The sequence below is a fragment of the Rana temporaria genome, chromosome 7 (genome assembly GCF_905171775.1).
Source record: "Rana temporaria chromosome 7, aRanTem1.1, whole genome shotgun sequence".
NCBI lineage: Eukaryota > Metazoa > Chordata > Amphibia > Anura > Ranidae > Rana > Rana temporaria.
The window spans coordinates 203,689,535-203,706,214 of record NC_053495.1 but is presented as its reverse complement, the minus strand read 5'-3'; the positions used below and the strand labels follow the sequence as shown (position 1 = coordinate 203,706,214).

Below are 16,680 nucleotides of genomic sequence, written 5' to 3'. Positions count from 1 at the left end.
CGACGCCGGCAGCCATTACTCCGTTAACCCCCGCCGTCCCTGGGGCCCGGGTTGGGTGACTCAACACAGCAGACTGCAGCTCCTCAACATCTCAAAGAGGACCTGTCATCTCTCTGTGAATGGGAGGTGAAGGGGGATCCGCGCTGAGCGACTGATTTCCTGTGTTCACAATTCAGGAGGGCAGAAACACAGCCACTGTGCCCATCAAATGCAGCCACTGTGCCCATCAAATGCAGCCACTGTGCTATCAATTGCAGTCACTGTGCCCATAAAACCCAGCCACTGTGCCTATCAATTGCAGCCACTGTGCCCATCAAACACAGCCACTGTGCCCATCAATTGCAGCCACTGGGCCCATCAATTGCAGCCACTGGGCCCATCAATTGCAGCCACTGTGCCTATCAAATGCAGCCACTGTGCCCATCAAATGCAACCACTGTGCTATCAATTGCAGCCATTGTGCCCATAAAACCCAGCCACTGTGCCCATCAATTGCAGCCACTGTGTCCCATCAATTGCAGCCACTGTGCCCATCAAACACAGTCACTGTGCCCATCAATTGCAGCCACTGTGTCCCATCAATTGCAGCCACTGTGCCCATCAAACACAGTCACTGGGCCCATCAATTGCAGCCACTGGGCCCATCAATTGCAGCCACTGTGCTATCAATTGCAGCCACTGTGCCCATAAAACCCAGCCACTGTGCCCATCAATTGCAGCCACTGTGCCCATCAATTGCAGCCCCTGTGCCCATCAAACACAGCCACTGTGCCCATCAATTGCAGCCACTGTGCCCATCAATGACAGCCACTGTGCCCATCAAACACAGCCACTGTGCCCATCAAATGCAGCCACTGTGCCCATCAATTGCAGCCACTGTGCCCATCAATTGCAGCCACTGTGCCCATCAAACACAGCCACTGTGCCCATCAATTGCAGCCACTGTGCCATTAAATGCAGCCACTGTGCCCCCCTCCGGCTGCATTTTACCAAGAATCTATCCATTAAAGGGAGGTGGAGTGATAGAGGGGGCGGCTCCTGGGCGCCCCTAGTGGACGGGCTGTCACTGCCCACAGGTATAGTATATATATATATAGTTACATTGACCCCCAGCTGGAACAATATAGATCTGTAATAATATCCATTCCCCGGAATTCAGCTTTAAGCCGATTGGCTTCTTGGAAATGTGAGTCAATATCTAATAGTCGGGTTCAACGCTCTCCTCATATCTCAGGAAGATAATCTGTACTATGAAGTGCGCAATGTGCCAGAGGTGCTTATCACACGCCACACCTTCTATAGAAAGATATAGTAATGTATACAGTATATATGAGCGGCTCTGTGTTCTGGGTGCAATTATCTCCTATAGGGGGGGGGGATCCTCATTTGTGTATATTTGTCTTCTATAACACGAGTGGTGTCTCTCCCTATTTGCTGAGAACAAACACCCCCGGTGACTGCACTTTACTGCTCCTCTTATCTCACACGCTCTGCTTGGCTGCATAATGATTAACTGGCAACCCTCCAGCTTCTATATTGCTGGAAATGAGTGACAATCCCACCAATCAGCTGCTCTTATTTGCTCCCATGTGGTCTGCTGAAGTTAAATCTGCTGATATTTTGCCCTTTCTGCCTCCCCTGTGTATCCATCACTCTCAGTGCCATCATGGGGCCCCACAATTTGGGGGCAGCGTGGGCTCAAGGACCAGCTGCTTTGGGGAAAGTGCAGGTCCCCCCCCCCATGCAGCTGGGGCCCCTAGACAGTGCCCAGGTGTGCCCTCTCATTAAGCAAGGAAGCTGATTGCACTGTCTGACCTGCCAAGAGCAAGTATACAAAGCATATAAAAATATAATATATAATAACTATAAAAATATGAGACAGCGAGCGAGTAAAACGTCACAAATGCCCTCGGGGCGGAGTAATCGCTGGCGATGTGTCATGGTTGGCATACGTTATCATTTCCCTTTTATGATGTGATGAATGGAGGTGGCAGCTCCGTGAGCTCTTTATCACGCTCCTGTCCGGCGGGCGGAGTGACGCGGGTTCTGGGTCAGACCGGTTCAGCAAGTGAAATCCTTTCCAGGTTCACACACAGCCTGCCAAAGTCACTCGGGCCCTGTGATTGGCTACAATTCTGATCTCCTCCGGCTGGAAGAAGATGATTCTTATAGAGATCTCTGATATGGAAACATTGGCCTAGATTCAAGAAGCAATTGCGTCTTCGTAACCATAGTTACGCAGCGCAATTGCTTACTTGCGCCGGCGTTACGAATGCTCCTGATTCAGGAACCTTGTTACGCCGACTGCAGCCTAAGATATGCGCGGCATAAGGCTCTTATGCCCGCATATCTTAGGCTGCATTCTTGCGATGGCCGCTAGGTGGCGTTCCCGTTGTGCTCAGCATATAGTATGCAAATTGCATACTAACGCCGATTCACAACGTTACGCGAGCCCTGCGTACGCAGTTTACGTTGTTTGCGTACGTCGGGTTTCGCGTAAGGCTGCCCCTGCTAATAGCAGGGGCAGCCAATGTTACGTATACCCGTCGTTCCCGCGTCGCGAAGTTTACATTTTACGTCGTTTGCGTAAGTGAATCGTGAATGGCGCTGGACGGCATTCACGTTCACTTTGAAGCAAATGACGTCCTTGCGACGTCATTTGCCGCAATGCACGTCGGGAAAGTTTCCCGACGGAGCATGCGCACTACGTTCGGCGCGGGAACGCGCCTAATTTAAATGATCCACGCCCCCTACGGGATCATTTAAATTACGCGCCCTTACGCCGGGCAGTTTTCCGGAGCGCACACGCTATTTACGGAGCAACTGCTCCGTGAATGGCGCGTAGCGCAGGAAATTTACGGAGGCGCAGCGGCAAAACGGTGCGCTGCGCCTCCGTAAAAAAAGGGGTAAAGCTACCTGAATCTGCCTCATTGTATCTGAGAGAAACCCGATATCAAGGGGGGGGGGGCAGGAGGGACGACTGCCCTGGGCACTGCGGTATCATGTGATATTGTTACTTAGTATTCATTGATTGAAATTATTTATTTTTTATTTATGATTTTTATTTATTTGTGTATTTATTTTACATTTATTTATTCATTTATTATTATTCGTATAATAATAATAATAATAATAATAATAATAATAATAATAATAATAAATAAAATAAAAAATAAATAAAATAATAATAAATAACCCTAAACCCCCAACTCTTAATCCTAACTCTAACCTAAACTTGAAAACCCCTTACCCCAATGATTTGTTTTTTTAATAATAAATGAATAATAATAAAAGAAGAAATAAAAGCTAATGAGAAGGTAAAAAAAAAGCTGAAATACCTAGCAACAAATGATGCAACAGATAATAGTTTTCTCTAATGGCTATCAAAAAAAATGCCGAAGCCCAAAAACGCTGCATACAAACATGCAAAAAAACGGCAGAAAAAAAGTGTGAAAAAACACTGGAAAATCGCTCAAAGTCCCTACGCTCAGGTGTGAATGCAGCCTTAGTGCTCTGGACTGGGACAAGTCCACACTATAGAGCAGGAATATGCAATTAGAGGACCTCCAGCTGTTGCAGAACTACAAGTCCCATCATGCCTCTGCCTCTGGGTGTCATGCTTGTGGCTGTCAGAGTCTTGCTATGCCTCATGGGACTTGTAGTTCTACAACAGCTGAAGGTCCTCTAATTGTATATCCCTGCTATAGAGGGGTGTGCTTTGTTCATATTTCATGTCAGAGGTCTACATCCACTTTATAGTTGGGCTCAGACCTGTGCATGTCGGGAATGCTCACACAATCACGCGCTTCTCCAGACACGCAGAGAAATGCGCTGTCCTTCGGCCTGCGCGTTCCCTAAACGCGTGACAAAAACACGCAAAAAAAATGCGTTTTCGGAAACGTGCTGCAATTGCGGATTGCGCCTTTAAATTGTTAACGCCACCCCAAGCACAGGTAGTAGACGTGGATTTGTCGCACCACAAAACGCGCTACAAATGCGCCAAAATGCGCACTGAAAAAACGCTGACAACTAAAAAAGAGCGTTTGATGCGCATAGAGCAGACGATTCAAGGGAATGGGGTGCCCTGGGTGCACGACGTGTGATAACATGTAAAAAATTTGCGGGGGGAAAAAAAACTGCGCGAAATGGCGAAGGCCGAATAAACTTCAGCTTTAAATGCGAATTCGGTGGCAACGCGCGCGTCTGTATATTTTTCTTATAACTAAGTAAAAAAAAGTCCTAAAAATAGAACTCGCTTCAATTAAAGTGTCCCCGGCTCTTTAGCGGAAAAGGGAAGTCGTTTTCTTTTTTCTTTTCTTGTTAAGCCGCCCGATACAAAACCCTCATTGATGGCGAGGAGGAGGAGGCGAGCTCCCGTGTTCAGGGAGGTGGAGGGAGGGAGACTACAAAAAAAAACACGAGCAAACGGGGGGGGGGGGGGAAAAACGGCGACGTTTAAAGGAGCTTACTTGGCTAAATGTTTTTTTTTTCTTTTTTTAGCACCCGGGCAAAGAAGGACTGTAACTGCTTGCAGACCAGATATAGTGAATGCAGGCTCCTGGGGAGACCAGATATAGTGAATGCAGGCTCCTGGGGAGACCAGATATAGTGAATGCAGAGTCCTGGGGAGACCAGATATAGTGAATGCAGAGTCCTGGGGAGACCAGATATAGTGAATGCAGAGTCCTGGGAGACCAGATATAGTGAATGCAGAGTCCTGGGGAGACCAGATATAGTGAATGCAGGCTCCTGGGGAGACCAGATATAGTGAATGCAGGCTCCTGGGGAGACCAGATATAGTGAATGCAGGCTCCTGGGGAGACCAGATATAGTGAATGTGGGCTCCTGGGGAGACCAGATATAGAAAATGCAGGCTCCTGGAGAGACCAGATATAGTGAATGCAGAGTCCTGGGGAGACCAGATATAGTGAATGCAGGCTCCTGGGGAGACCAGATATAGTGAATGCAGAGTCCTGGGGAGATTAGATATAGTGAATGCAGAGTCCGGGGGAGACTACTGTAGATATAGTGAATGCAGGCTCCTGGAGAGACCAGATATAGTGAATGCAGAGTCCTGGGGAGACTAGATATAGTGAATACAGAGTCCGGGGGAGACTACTGTAGATATAGTGAATGCAGGCTCCTGGAGAGACCAGATATAGTGAATGCAGGCTCCTGGAGAGACCAGATATAGTGAATAAAGAGTCCTGGGGAGACCAGATATAGTGAATGCAGAGTCCTGGGGAGGCCAGATATAGTGAATGCAGAGTCCTGGGGGGACCAGATATAGTGAATGCAGGCTCCTGGGTGGATCAGATATAGTGAATGCAGAGTCCTGGGGAGGCCAGATATAGTAAATGCAGAGTCCTGGGGAGACCAGATATAGTGAATGAAGGCTCCTGGGGGGATCAGATATAGTGAATGCAGAGTCCTGGGGAGACCAGATATAGTGAATGCAGGCTCCTGGGGAGACCAGATATAGTGAATGCAGAGTCCTGGGGAGGCCAGATATAGTGAATGAAGGCTCCTGGGGGGATCAGATATAGTGAATGCAGAGTCCTGGGGAGACCAGATATAGTGAATGCAGGCTCCTGGGGGGATCAGATATAGTGAATGCAGGGTCCTGGGGGGACCAGATTTAGTGATTGCAAGCTCCTGGGTTCGGTAACACTTTAATAATTGATTTATAATCGCCCTATTCTGTTTTTTTAAAAAAAGGATTGTTTTCTCAATGAACACACAACGGAGATAAAGAGTTAAAAGCAGTAAATATTGATTAATATTTAAATAAAGAGAACTTACCACCAGGTAGAGCATGGTGTACATGGAGAAGGAGGCGTGGCCGGAGAAGAACGACTTCCTGCAAAAAGAAAAGTTAACCAAGAATAAAACACGACAATCAAATAGACTTTTCATCACATGTTTGAGCAACAGCCGACCCCACTCCCTATCAGCTCATAAATCAATCGACGCGTTGTGGACTTTGCAACGGTGCGAGGAGGCGGCCATGCACCAGTGACGCCCAATGAAAAAAAAAAAAAATGAATTTCCGACAACAAACGTTCGAGGGATGGTTCTCAATTTTTCCCGACAACAAAAGTTCTTGTCGGAAAATTCCGACCGCGTGTATCCAATTGCGTCGCACAAAAATCCTATGCATGCTCGAAAATCAATTCGACACATGCTCGGAACGATTGAGCTCGCCGTAGTGTTTTGTACGTCACCGCGTTCTTGGCGATCTGAATTTTTCCGACAACATTTGTGCGACCGCGTGTGTATGCAAGACAAGTTTGTTGTCGGAATTTCCGATCGTGTGTAAGGCTGCATATATGCGTACGGCAGGCACGAAGAATTAAACGGCCTAAAGTACTGAAAATAACTGGTGGACAGCCTTCTAAGGCCTCGTACACACGACCGAACATGTCCGCTGAAACTGGTCCGTCGGACCAGTCTCAGCAGACATGTTCGGTCGTGTGTACGGCCGACCGGACATTTTTCCGGCGGATCGGACAGGTTTCCAGCGGACAACTGTTTCTTAGCATGCTAAGAAACATGTCCGCTGGTACCATGTCCGCCGGACATGTCCGATGGTTAGTATGACTCATCGGACATGTCTGCTGGCCCGAGAACCCGCGCATGACGTCGAAGTGATTCGACGCATGCGTGGAAGTATTGAACTTCCGGGTTCGCGCACGTCGCCACCACGTCATCGCGTCGTAACCGCGTCGTCACCGCGTCGTCTGTCCGTGGGAAATTTGGTCTGATGGTGTGTACAGCCATCAGACCAAATGATCCCAGCGGACATGTCCGATGAAAACGGTCCGCGGACCGTTTTCATCGGACATGTTGGGTCGTCTGTACGAGGCCTAAGGCTCCATTCACACCTAGGCATTTTAACGCCTGAAGCCCGACGCTATTGCAGCCTGCAATACGCTGGAGGGGTGATTTAACATTGTCGGCTATGGAGATGGTTCACATCTCCACGCCGAACGCCAAAACGTCGTACGCCTGAAGCTCAAAACAAGTCCTGGACCCTTTTTTTCAGGCGGCTTTCGGCGTTCGGCATAGCCGACAATGTTTCAATCACCCCTCCGGCGTATTGTAGGCTAAAAAACGAGGCGGTTTGTCGCGGCAAATCGCGGGACAAAACGCCGCAATTTGTCGCGGCAAATCGCGGTACAATACGCTACGTTCAGGTGTGAATGCAGCCTAAGGCTTACTAAGGACAGAGAAGTCGGCTGGAAATTGAATGGTAACGTTCATTTCCCGGCACTGTTGCCTATCTTCTTGACAACGTCTGTCCTCGTCTCTTGACCCTGGTAATGGACTGACTATGCTCTCCCGCTACCCGTCCTTGTAATAGACATAGACTATACATTATGATAACATGAAGGACAGTAGAAAGGTCGCCCTGGGGCCCATCAAACTTCTGCTATTGGGACCTATGACGCCTTTGAGGGAGATAAGAGATAAGAGCGTACTTGGCCGTCATCCGGATGATACATAATTACAAAACACTTTGTGTTGCAAGGATGAATTTCAGAAGTGTTGGCTCGGTATGAATCAGGCATCAAAGTGAAGTCAATCGGAAAAGAAAATGGACAAGTCTTCTCCTATCCCATCCCATCTCCATGCTGACTCACTCAGTTCATGACCTACGGCTGCCGGGGAAACTGAAAGTGAGACGGCAGTGCCGAAAAAGCCCCCGCCCAATCACCCTCCGGTCCGGCCAATAAAAAAGACAGGGCAGGAGCCAGGGACAAATCAGTGGCGAGTGGGAGTGTGTGTGCGGGCGCACAGCTTGCGCCCTGCACACGCCCTAAACACGGGCAAATCAGCTTCCCAGCTTGCAATCAGCTGAAGTTAAAGTGCCCTTTTTTTTTTGGTCAAAAGCTTGGGGGGGTGGGGGGGGGTGGATGGGCGGACGGGCCGCCACTGACCTACGTGGGTATTATGTGCTCCATATGGAGAATTTCGAAATGCCAGAAATCAGATTTAATGTACTTTTCTCCATACATTTGAGCAGCTTCTGACTCGCTCCTTATCTAAGTCAATCTACATGCATGGACTTTGCACTGGTGCGGGGCGGCCGTGCTTCGATGACAGTGGGAAAAACTACAAGGTGGGGGAGGGGAGCCGTAGGAGAGGCTGATAACATCAGCGGTGTAATAAAAAGCATAGGTGGAAATCTGATTTAAAGCTGAGTAAAAGCTGACGCGTTTCAGAGATTGCACATACTCTCCTAGGATATTGTAAAACGTAAAGCCCAACTCCAGGCCAGTGGGGCTGTGCCCGCAGTGTAGGGGTCAACGGCTCGTTTTTGTCTAGGCGATTGGAGAACAGAGATATACTTACCTAATCCTCTGATCCTCCATGCACAAGATCGGTCCCTGTCGCTCTCGCCCTCAGCCCCCTGACCCCGCTGTCTAGTGGTTTTGTGCAGTGGACTGTTCCTCACCCTCCCTGCGCCCATAGACCTGCTTTGGACATTAGGACGTCAGGAACAGTCCACCGTTGGATCATGGGGGGGGGGTGCCGTTTGCAGGTGGAGCAGAGGATCGGGTAAGTATAAGCTTTCTCCAATCCCCCAGACCAGAGGTCTCTAAACTGTGGCCCGTGGGCTTGATGTGGCCCTTTGCTTGCCTTTATCTGGCCCTTGAGGGACTATTCCTTCCACTGACACCAATGATGGGGGCACTGTTCCTCTCACTTGCACCGATGACAGGAGCACTATTACTCCCATGGATACCAATGATGGGACACTATTCCTTCCATGGATACCAATGATGGGACACTATTCCTCCCATGGATACCAATGATGAGGCACTATTCCTCCCATGGATATCAATTATGGTGCACTATTCCTTCCACTGACACCAATGATGGGGGCACTATTCCTCTCACTGGCACCAAAGATGGGGGCACTATTCCTCTCACTGGCACCAATGACAGGAGCACTATTCCTCCCATGGATACCAATTATGGTGCATTATTCCTCCCACTGATACCAAAGATGGGACACTATTCCTCATATGGATGCCAATGATGGGGGCACTTGTCCTTCCATGGATACCAATGATGGTACGCTATTCCTCCCACTGACACCAAAGATGGGACACTATTCTTCCCACTGACACCAAAGATGGGGCACTATTCCTCCCACTGACACCAAAGATGGGGCACTATTCTTCCCACTGACACCAAAGATGGGGCACTATTCCTCCCATGGACACCAATGATGGGGCACTATTCCTTCCACTGATACCAAAGATGGGACACAAAATTGTTCCCACTGACACCAGTAATGGACACTGATTTTTTCCACTGACACCAATGATGGGCACAATTCTTCCCACTGACACTAACAATGCAATTTGTTTTACTCCCACTGACGTGGAACCAGTATGAGTTCAGTAGGTTTTTATTATTATTTTATGATTTATTTCTAGCAGGGGTTCTCCAGAGACCTGACAATCATTTCAAGAGTTCCCCTGGAGTAAACAAGTTGAGAATGGCTGGTGGAGTTTCCTCAAAGCCCCATCCACAGGTGCCACGTTGCCCCCACTCCCCTCCCATTCTTTATAAAACTAGTCCTTTAGTACTTTTTTCACTTCCGTTTTCTTTATACAGTTAAATACTAAAAGATATGAATATTTTAGACATCCTACCTTGCTTCCATGACTTTATTGGGTGGGCCTGTACATGTGTAATCTTGAATGTATCCCAAGGAACAGTTGATCTTTGTAATATCCGGATTACAGACCGCCAGGAAGTGGGGTCTCAAGCGGCCAATGGACACCTTGGCAATGTCTGTGAAGGACTGACTGATGGCGCATCCAAAGATGAAACAGCCGACCTGCTTGTACAAGGCGGCCACGTAGGGATTCTGGATGAAGGAATAGGACCTCTCCTTCAAGTAGTAGATGCGGAAGAACTCTCCGACTATGATCTGTAAAAACCAATGAGCGGTGTGGGTTATGGGCGCAATGCAACCCAACAGACATGAACATGGTGAGCCTTAAAGTGTACCTGTTGCATACACAAAGTTAACCCGCCATTTTGTTTCCTTAACAGTGCCAGTGTGTCGAGAGACAGCCAATGAATTCACTAGAAAAGTATTCATACCTCGATGTATATAGTTTATTCAACTACTGGGAATGTTAAAGGTCATTTCCACTCAACAACATCCCAGATCTGCTCTTATTAATATCTAGTTTTTTTTTTAAATGGCCAATTTTACTACAGAAGACTTGCAACCTTAAGGTTTAAAATCAATTGACTATGAATTTGTGACAACACTGGCTCAACTGACTGGTATATAGGGATTCTGAAGGCCACCAGTATGGCTGGCTAGTCTATGTGAAGGCCACCAGTATGGCTGGCTAGTCTATGTTATAGCCCCCAGTATGGCTTGCTAGTCTATGTTAAAGCCCCCAGTATGGCTGGCTAGTCTATGTTATAGCCCCCAGTATGGCTGGCTAGTCTATGTTAAAGCCCCCAGTATGGCTGGCTAGTCTATGTTAAAGCCCCCAGTATGGCTGGCTAATCTATGTGAAGGCCCCCAGTATGGCTGGCTAGTCTATGTGAAGGCCCCCAGTATGGCTGGCTAGACTATGTGAAAGCCCCCCAGTAGGGCTAGCTAGTTTATGTGAAGGCCCCAAATATTACTGGCTAGTCTATGTGAAGGCCCCCAGTATGGCTGGCTAGACTATGTGAAAGCCCCCCAGTAGGGCTAGCTAGTTTATGTGAAGGCCCCAAATATTACTGGCTAGTCTATGTGAAGGCCCCCAGTATGGCTGGCAAGTCTATGTGAAGGTTCTCAGTATGGCTGGTTAGTCTATGTGAAGGCCCCCAGTGTGGATGGCTAGTCTATGTAAAGGCCTCCAGTATGGTTGACTAGTCTATGTTATAGCCCCTAATATGGCTGGCTAGTCTATGTTAAAGCCCCCAGGGTGGATGACTAGACTATGTGAAAGCCCCCAGAATGGCTGGATAGGTTATGTGAAAGCCCCCAGTATGGCTGCTTAGTCAATGTGAAGGCCCCAGTATGGCTGGCTAGTCTATGTGAAGGCCCCCAGTGTGGATGGTTCAACTATGTGAAAGCCCCCAGTATGGCTGGCTAGACTTTGTGAAAGCCCCAAGCACACTTTAAGGAATTATATGAGAAAGGAAACACTACAACATGTAACATATACAGCATAAAAGCTTAGAATATAGATGGTGAAAAGGTTGGGAAGAACCACTTGCAAGGGACAGAAGTGGGGCCCTGCCAGGAAAAAAAACAAGATCCAATAAATGTTGTACAGTTGATGGAACATTGCTGAGTGGGGGGGAATTCACATTGGTGTCCTGGTGCCAAGTGTTCTTTTTCACGTTAACGTGTGTTCCATTGGGCAGCCCATTCAAATGAATGGACTGGCAACATGTCAAAACGTAAAAAAAAAAAAAAAAAAAATGGGCATGCACCATTTTTGGCAACACATCACACCACAATGCATGTTTAAGCTTTACCATAAATTGTGGTGCGTTGTAATGCATGTGCATTGGAGCTGCATGGCTTTAGTATGTTAGGGTGCCAGCGCACTAATGCACCACGCTGAAAAGGTGTAAATGGCCCCATAGTGTTCTTTATATTTGTGTTTTTCCTTTTTTTCCTTTTTTAAAGATTATTTGTTATTTGTGCACTGTGCTTTATTTTTTATTTTATTTTTCATAGTTGTTATAGTATTTTTTCTTTTTTCTTTTCTTTTTCATAGTGTTATTTATATTTGTGTCTTTCTTTTTTAAAGATTATTTGTTATTTGTGCACTGTGCTTTATTTTTTATTTTATTTTTCATAGTTGTTATAGTATTTTTTCTTTTTTCTTTTCTTTTTCATAGTGTTATTTATATTTGTGTCTTTCTTTTTTAAAGATTATTTGTTATTTGTGCACTGTGCTTTATTTTTTATTTTATTTTTCATAGTTGTTATAGTATTTTTTCTTTTTTCTTTTCTTTTTCATAGTGTTATTTATATTTGTGTCTTTCTTTTTTAAAGATTATTTGTTATTTGTGCACTGTGCTTTATTTTTTATTTTATTTTTCATAGTTGTTATAGTATTTTTTCTTTTTTCTTTTCTTTTTCATAGTGTTATTTATATTTGTGTCTTTCTTTTTTAAAGATTATTTGTTATTTGTGCACTGTGCTTTATTTTTTATTTTTATTTTTTATTTTATTTTTCATAGTGTTATAGTATTTTTTCTTTTTCTTTTTTCTTTTCTTTTTCATAGTGTTATTTATATTTGTGTCTTTCTTTTTTTCTTTTTTAAAGATTATTTGTGCACTGTGCTTTATTTTTAATTTTTTATTTTATTTTTCACAGTGTTATAGTATTTTTTATTTTTTATTTTTCATAGTGTTATTTATATTTGTGTCTTTCTTTTTTTCCTTTTTTAAAGAGTATTTGTTATTTGTGCACTGTGCTTTTATTTATTATTTTCTTCTATTTTTATTTAAAAAACATTTTTTTTTATATTTTTCCTGTTTTTTTTTTTCTTGCTGTAAAAAAATAATAATAATAAAAAAAAAATAGTCTAATTGGGGGCTGTTGCGTCCCCATTGACATGATAATTGCAACATTTTTCCAAACACTACAATTTTTTATTTTTTATTTTAAAGAAATTTAAACTCAGATTCTCTTACGCCTTGCTACAAAGTAATGATCTCCAGTATCTATGGATCCCATTCAATGCTACAGGCTGAACATTTTAGGGACTTTTTTTTTCCCACTTAAAATGGGAATGTGAAACATTTTACTCATGTTTACTTGCACCGGTGCCACAGCGTGTAAGCTACGGCCACAAAGATCTATAATTGTGGCTTGTAGAGTTATGAGAAAATGGCTCCATTCCAGGAGAAGGAAGGGACTTGGTCTGTCTTTATAAAATTATACATGCCCTAACCAAAAAAAAAAAACCAATACAGACATGTATACCAATTTTTCCTGGGGACGGAATCGGTGAGAACACTACCCTGCGGTACCATGTCCATTGCTGAGAAAAAAAAAAAAACTGTTATTTTTTGGGGGAAGCCAAGCCTGGAGGATGGTCATCCTCCTTTATTTGTTTATCTGTCAGTCCCCATCTTTCCTCTCTATCTGACACCAGCTCTGTTGGTGGTCCCAGGGATGGACCAGATGTAGCCACTCGTAAATTGGGGAATTAAGTCTCTGCCACTTAACCACTGAGGTGTGTTTCCATTTTGCAAGGAAAACATGGACCAAAAAACAGCCGTACCTCTTGTGTTCAACAACAAGGAGCAACCTGACCTCTCACACATGGCATTAGTAATGGGGGGTGTAATTGGGGACAATTTTAAGTACAATATTGTATCTTATTTCCCATCACTACTGGACCAGGGCAAGAAGATAGCTATTTAAAGTATTTCTGTATTAATGTTTATTGAAGTTGAAATGGCTGATTTTTACACATGACTAAATGAGCGTCAGGGGATTTAGAAAACTCATGAGTGCATTTGAAATTCATAAAGCATAAAAAATTACTTAATTTCTTAATTAATGAAGTCATTCTTAGACGTCTGTGGATGTCCTAATATTATCTTATATGAGATAAGATACTTATTATTATTATTATTATTACAACTTTACAAAAAAATTCTATATACAATTTCTTTTCAGCTTCCTATTTATTTTTTTGTATTTATTTCAGTTTTATTATTATATATTTTTTTATTTTTGTGCTTGCAATATTATTTTATGTACATTTATTTATATTTTCTTTATTTATATTATTTTGTATTTCTTATATTATTTTATTAATATTGTTATTGTTACTAATAATAATACTATTACTACATTATTATTATTGTTATTATTATTATTATTATTATTATTATTATTATTATTGTTATTATTATTATTTTTACAACGTATTTTCTATGTACAAAATGTATTTTTTTTTCAGCTTCCTATTTATTTCCATTTTATTATTAATATTTTAATTTTTTTGCTTGCAATATTATTTTATGTACATTTGTTTAAATTTTCTTTATTTATATTATTTTGTATTTCTTATATTATTTTATTAATATTGTTATTGTTACTAATAATAATATTATTACTACATTATGATTATTGTTATTGTTATTAATATTATTATTATTATTATTATTATTATTATTATTACTACAACTTATTTTCTATATACAACATGTATTTTTTTTCCAGCTTCCTATTTATTTCCATTTTATTATTATTATTATTTTTATTTTTTTGCTTGCAATATTATTTTATGTACATTTATTTATATTTTCTTTATTTATAATATTTTGTAATTATCATTATATTTTATTATTATTATTATTATTATAATTATAATAAGAAGAAGAATATTACATTATTATTATTATTATTATTATTATTATTATCATTATTATTTATACTAATAATTTAATTTTATCATCGTTGTTATTATTATTATTATTATTTTCCTATTTATTATTATTTTTCCAATGATTTTTTTTTTTTATACAAAACTTTTTTCTTTCGTTTTCTAAAAATTATAGAAGGGTTAGGACCTCCATGGAGAACCCCACCACCAAAAAGAGGTCCTTAAACTGTCCTCACCCTACTGCTTAGACCAAGAAGAAGGGGATGCAAATATAAAGGAGTGGGTCTAGGCTGGACCAACCTGTAATGTTTGGCGGTCCCTACATATTTAAAAGCAAGGTCTGGGTGGGGCCAACATGTAAAGTGAATATGATGGGCACTTCCCACATATTTAGAGTTAGGGTCTAGGTAGGTCCAACCCATAAAGTGGACATCATCGGTGGTCCCTACATATTTATAGGCAAGGCCTGGGTGGGACCACCCTGTAAAGTGGGCACATTTTAGAGGCAGGGTCTGGTCATGCCCAAGCCAAAAAGTTTGTGTGATAGGCAGTCCCCATAAATTTTGAGGTGGGATCTAGGCTGGACCAAGCCATAATGTGGACATGATTGGCGGTCCCTACATATTTAGAGGCAAAATCTAGGTAGGGCCAACATGTAAAGTGGATATGATGAGTGGTCCTCAAATATTTAGAGGCAGGGTCTGGTTGGGATCAGACTGTAAATTGGGCAAGTTTTAAGACATGACCAACCCAAAAGTGGACATGATGGGTGGTCCCTATATATTTAGAGGCAGGTCTGGTCGGGACTGGACTGTAAAGTGGACGCATTTTAGAAAGCAGGGTCTGGCCATGACCAACGAAACAAGTAGATGTTATGGGCAGTTCCCGCATATTTAGAGATGGGGTTTAAGTTGGACCAACTTGTAAAATGGATATTATGGGCGGTCTCTACATATTTAGAGGCAATGTCTAGATTGAGCCAACTTGTAAAGTGGGCACGATGGGTGGTCCCAACATATTTAGAGGCAGGGCACATTTTGGAAGCAGGGTCTGGCCATGACCAACCTAAAAACTGGGTGTGATGGGCAGTCCCTGCATATTTAGAGGTAGGGTCTAAGGTGGACGAACCCATAAAATGGATATGATGGGCGGCCCCTACATATTTAGAGGCAATGTCTAGGTGGAGCCAACCTGTAAAGTGGGTACAATGGTTGGTCCCAACATATTTAGAGGCAGGGCACATTTTGGAAGCAGAGTCTGTCCATGACCAACCCAAAAAATGGGTGTGATGGGCAGTCCTCACATATTTAGAGGTGGATGAACCCGTAAAATGGATATAATGGGTGGTCCCTACATATTTAGAGGCAATGTCTAGGTGGAGCCAACCTGTAAAGTGGGTACAATGTTTGGTCCCAACATATTTAGAGGCAGGGCACATTTTGGAAGCAGAGTCTGTCCATGAACAACCCAAAAAATGGGTGTGATGGGCAGTCCCCACATATTTAGAGGTGGATGAACACGTAAAATGGATATGATGGGCGGCCCCTACATATTTAGAGGCAATGTCTAGGTGGAGCCAACCTGTAAAGTGGGTACAATGGTTGGTCCCAACATATTTAGAGGCAGGGCACATTTTAGAAGCAGAGTCTGTCCATGACCAACCCAAAAAATGGGTGTGATGGGCAGTCCCAGCATATTTAGAGGCAGGGCACATTTTGGAAGCAGGGCCTGGCCATGACCAACCCAAAAAGTGGGCGTGATGGGCAGTTCCAGCATATTTAGAGGTGGGGTCTAGGCTGGACCAACTCATACAGTGGACAGTCCCTACATATTTAGAGCCAGCGATGGGTGGGACTACCCTGTATAAGGGAAACATTTAGGACTTCCCCATCAGGAATACGGGTAGAGTTAACAGTATCCTGGGATATGGGAACATAATGTTGGTAACTATGGATTGCTAAGCTGCAGTATATGACTTTTTTTGTGGTGGCACCATAAAAAAAAAAAAAAAGATTCCCATTTTCTGCCCCAGCAGGTTCCCTCTTGCAGTCGGAATGGATAGAATATCCTGTAAAAAGGAAATAGAAGACAGAAGAGAAGGATTTGTATTGATTGGAAGCTTATCACACTTACAGCGAGGACGGAAATTAAAATGCCCACAGCGGATAGCACAGCATCATTAATTGTCTCTCCCGGTTTGATGGGGTACTTGATGCTTTCATCGTCACAGTAAAACCCCCGTTCATACGGCCGGATTTGATTAGATTCAATTATCAGGAAAGGCAGGGCAGC

General features: G+C 43.4%; 1 protein-coding gene across 2 annotated transcripts in view; it reads right to left on the bottom strand.

Moving 5' to 3' along the window:
* The window catches only part of PLPP3 (phospholipid phosphatase 3), a 102,552-nt gene that overhangs the window by 34,181 nt on the left and 51,691 nt on the right, over positions 1-16,680 (bottom strand). The window contains exons 2-4 of one of the 2 annotated variants that reach the window (XM_040360857.1): positions 16,522-16,679; positions 9,669-9,949; positions 5,803-5,860 (exon numbers count right to left, since the gene is read on the bottom strand). In XM_040360857.1, the coding sequence (XP_040216791.1) occupies positions 5,803-5,860; positions 9,669-9,949; positions 16,522-16,679 (497 nt within the window). The remainder of the gene's footprint in view (positions 1-5,802; positions 5,861-9,668; positions 9,950-16,521; position 16,680) is intronic. The other variant, XM_040360858.1, reaches the window with a different exon arrangement.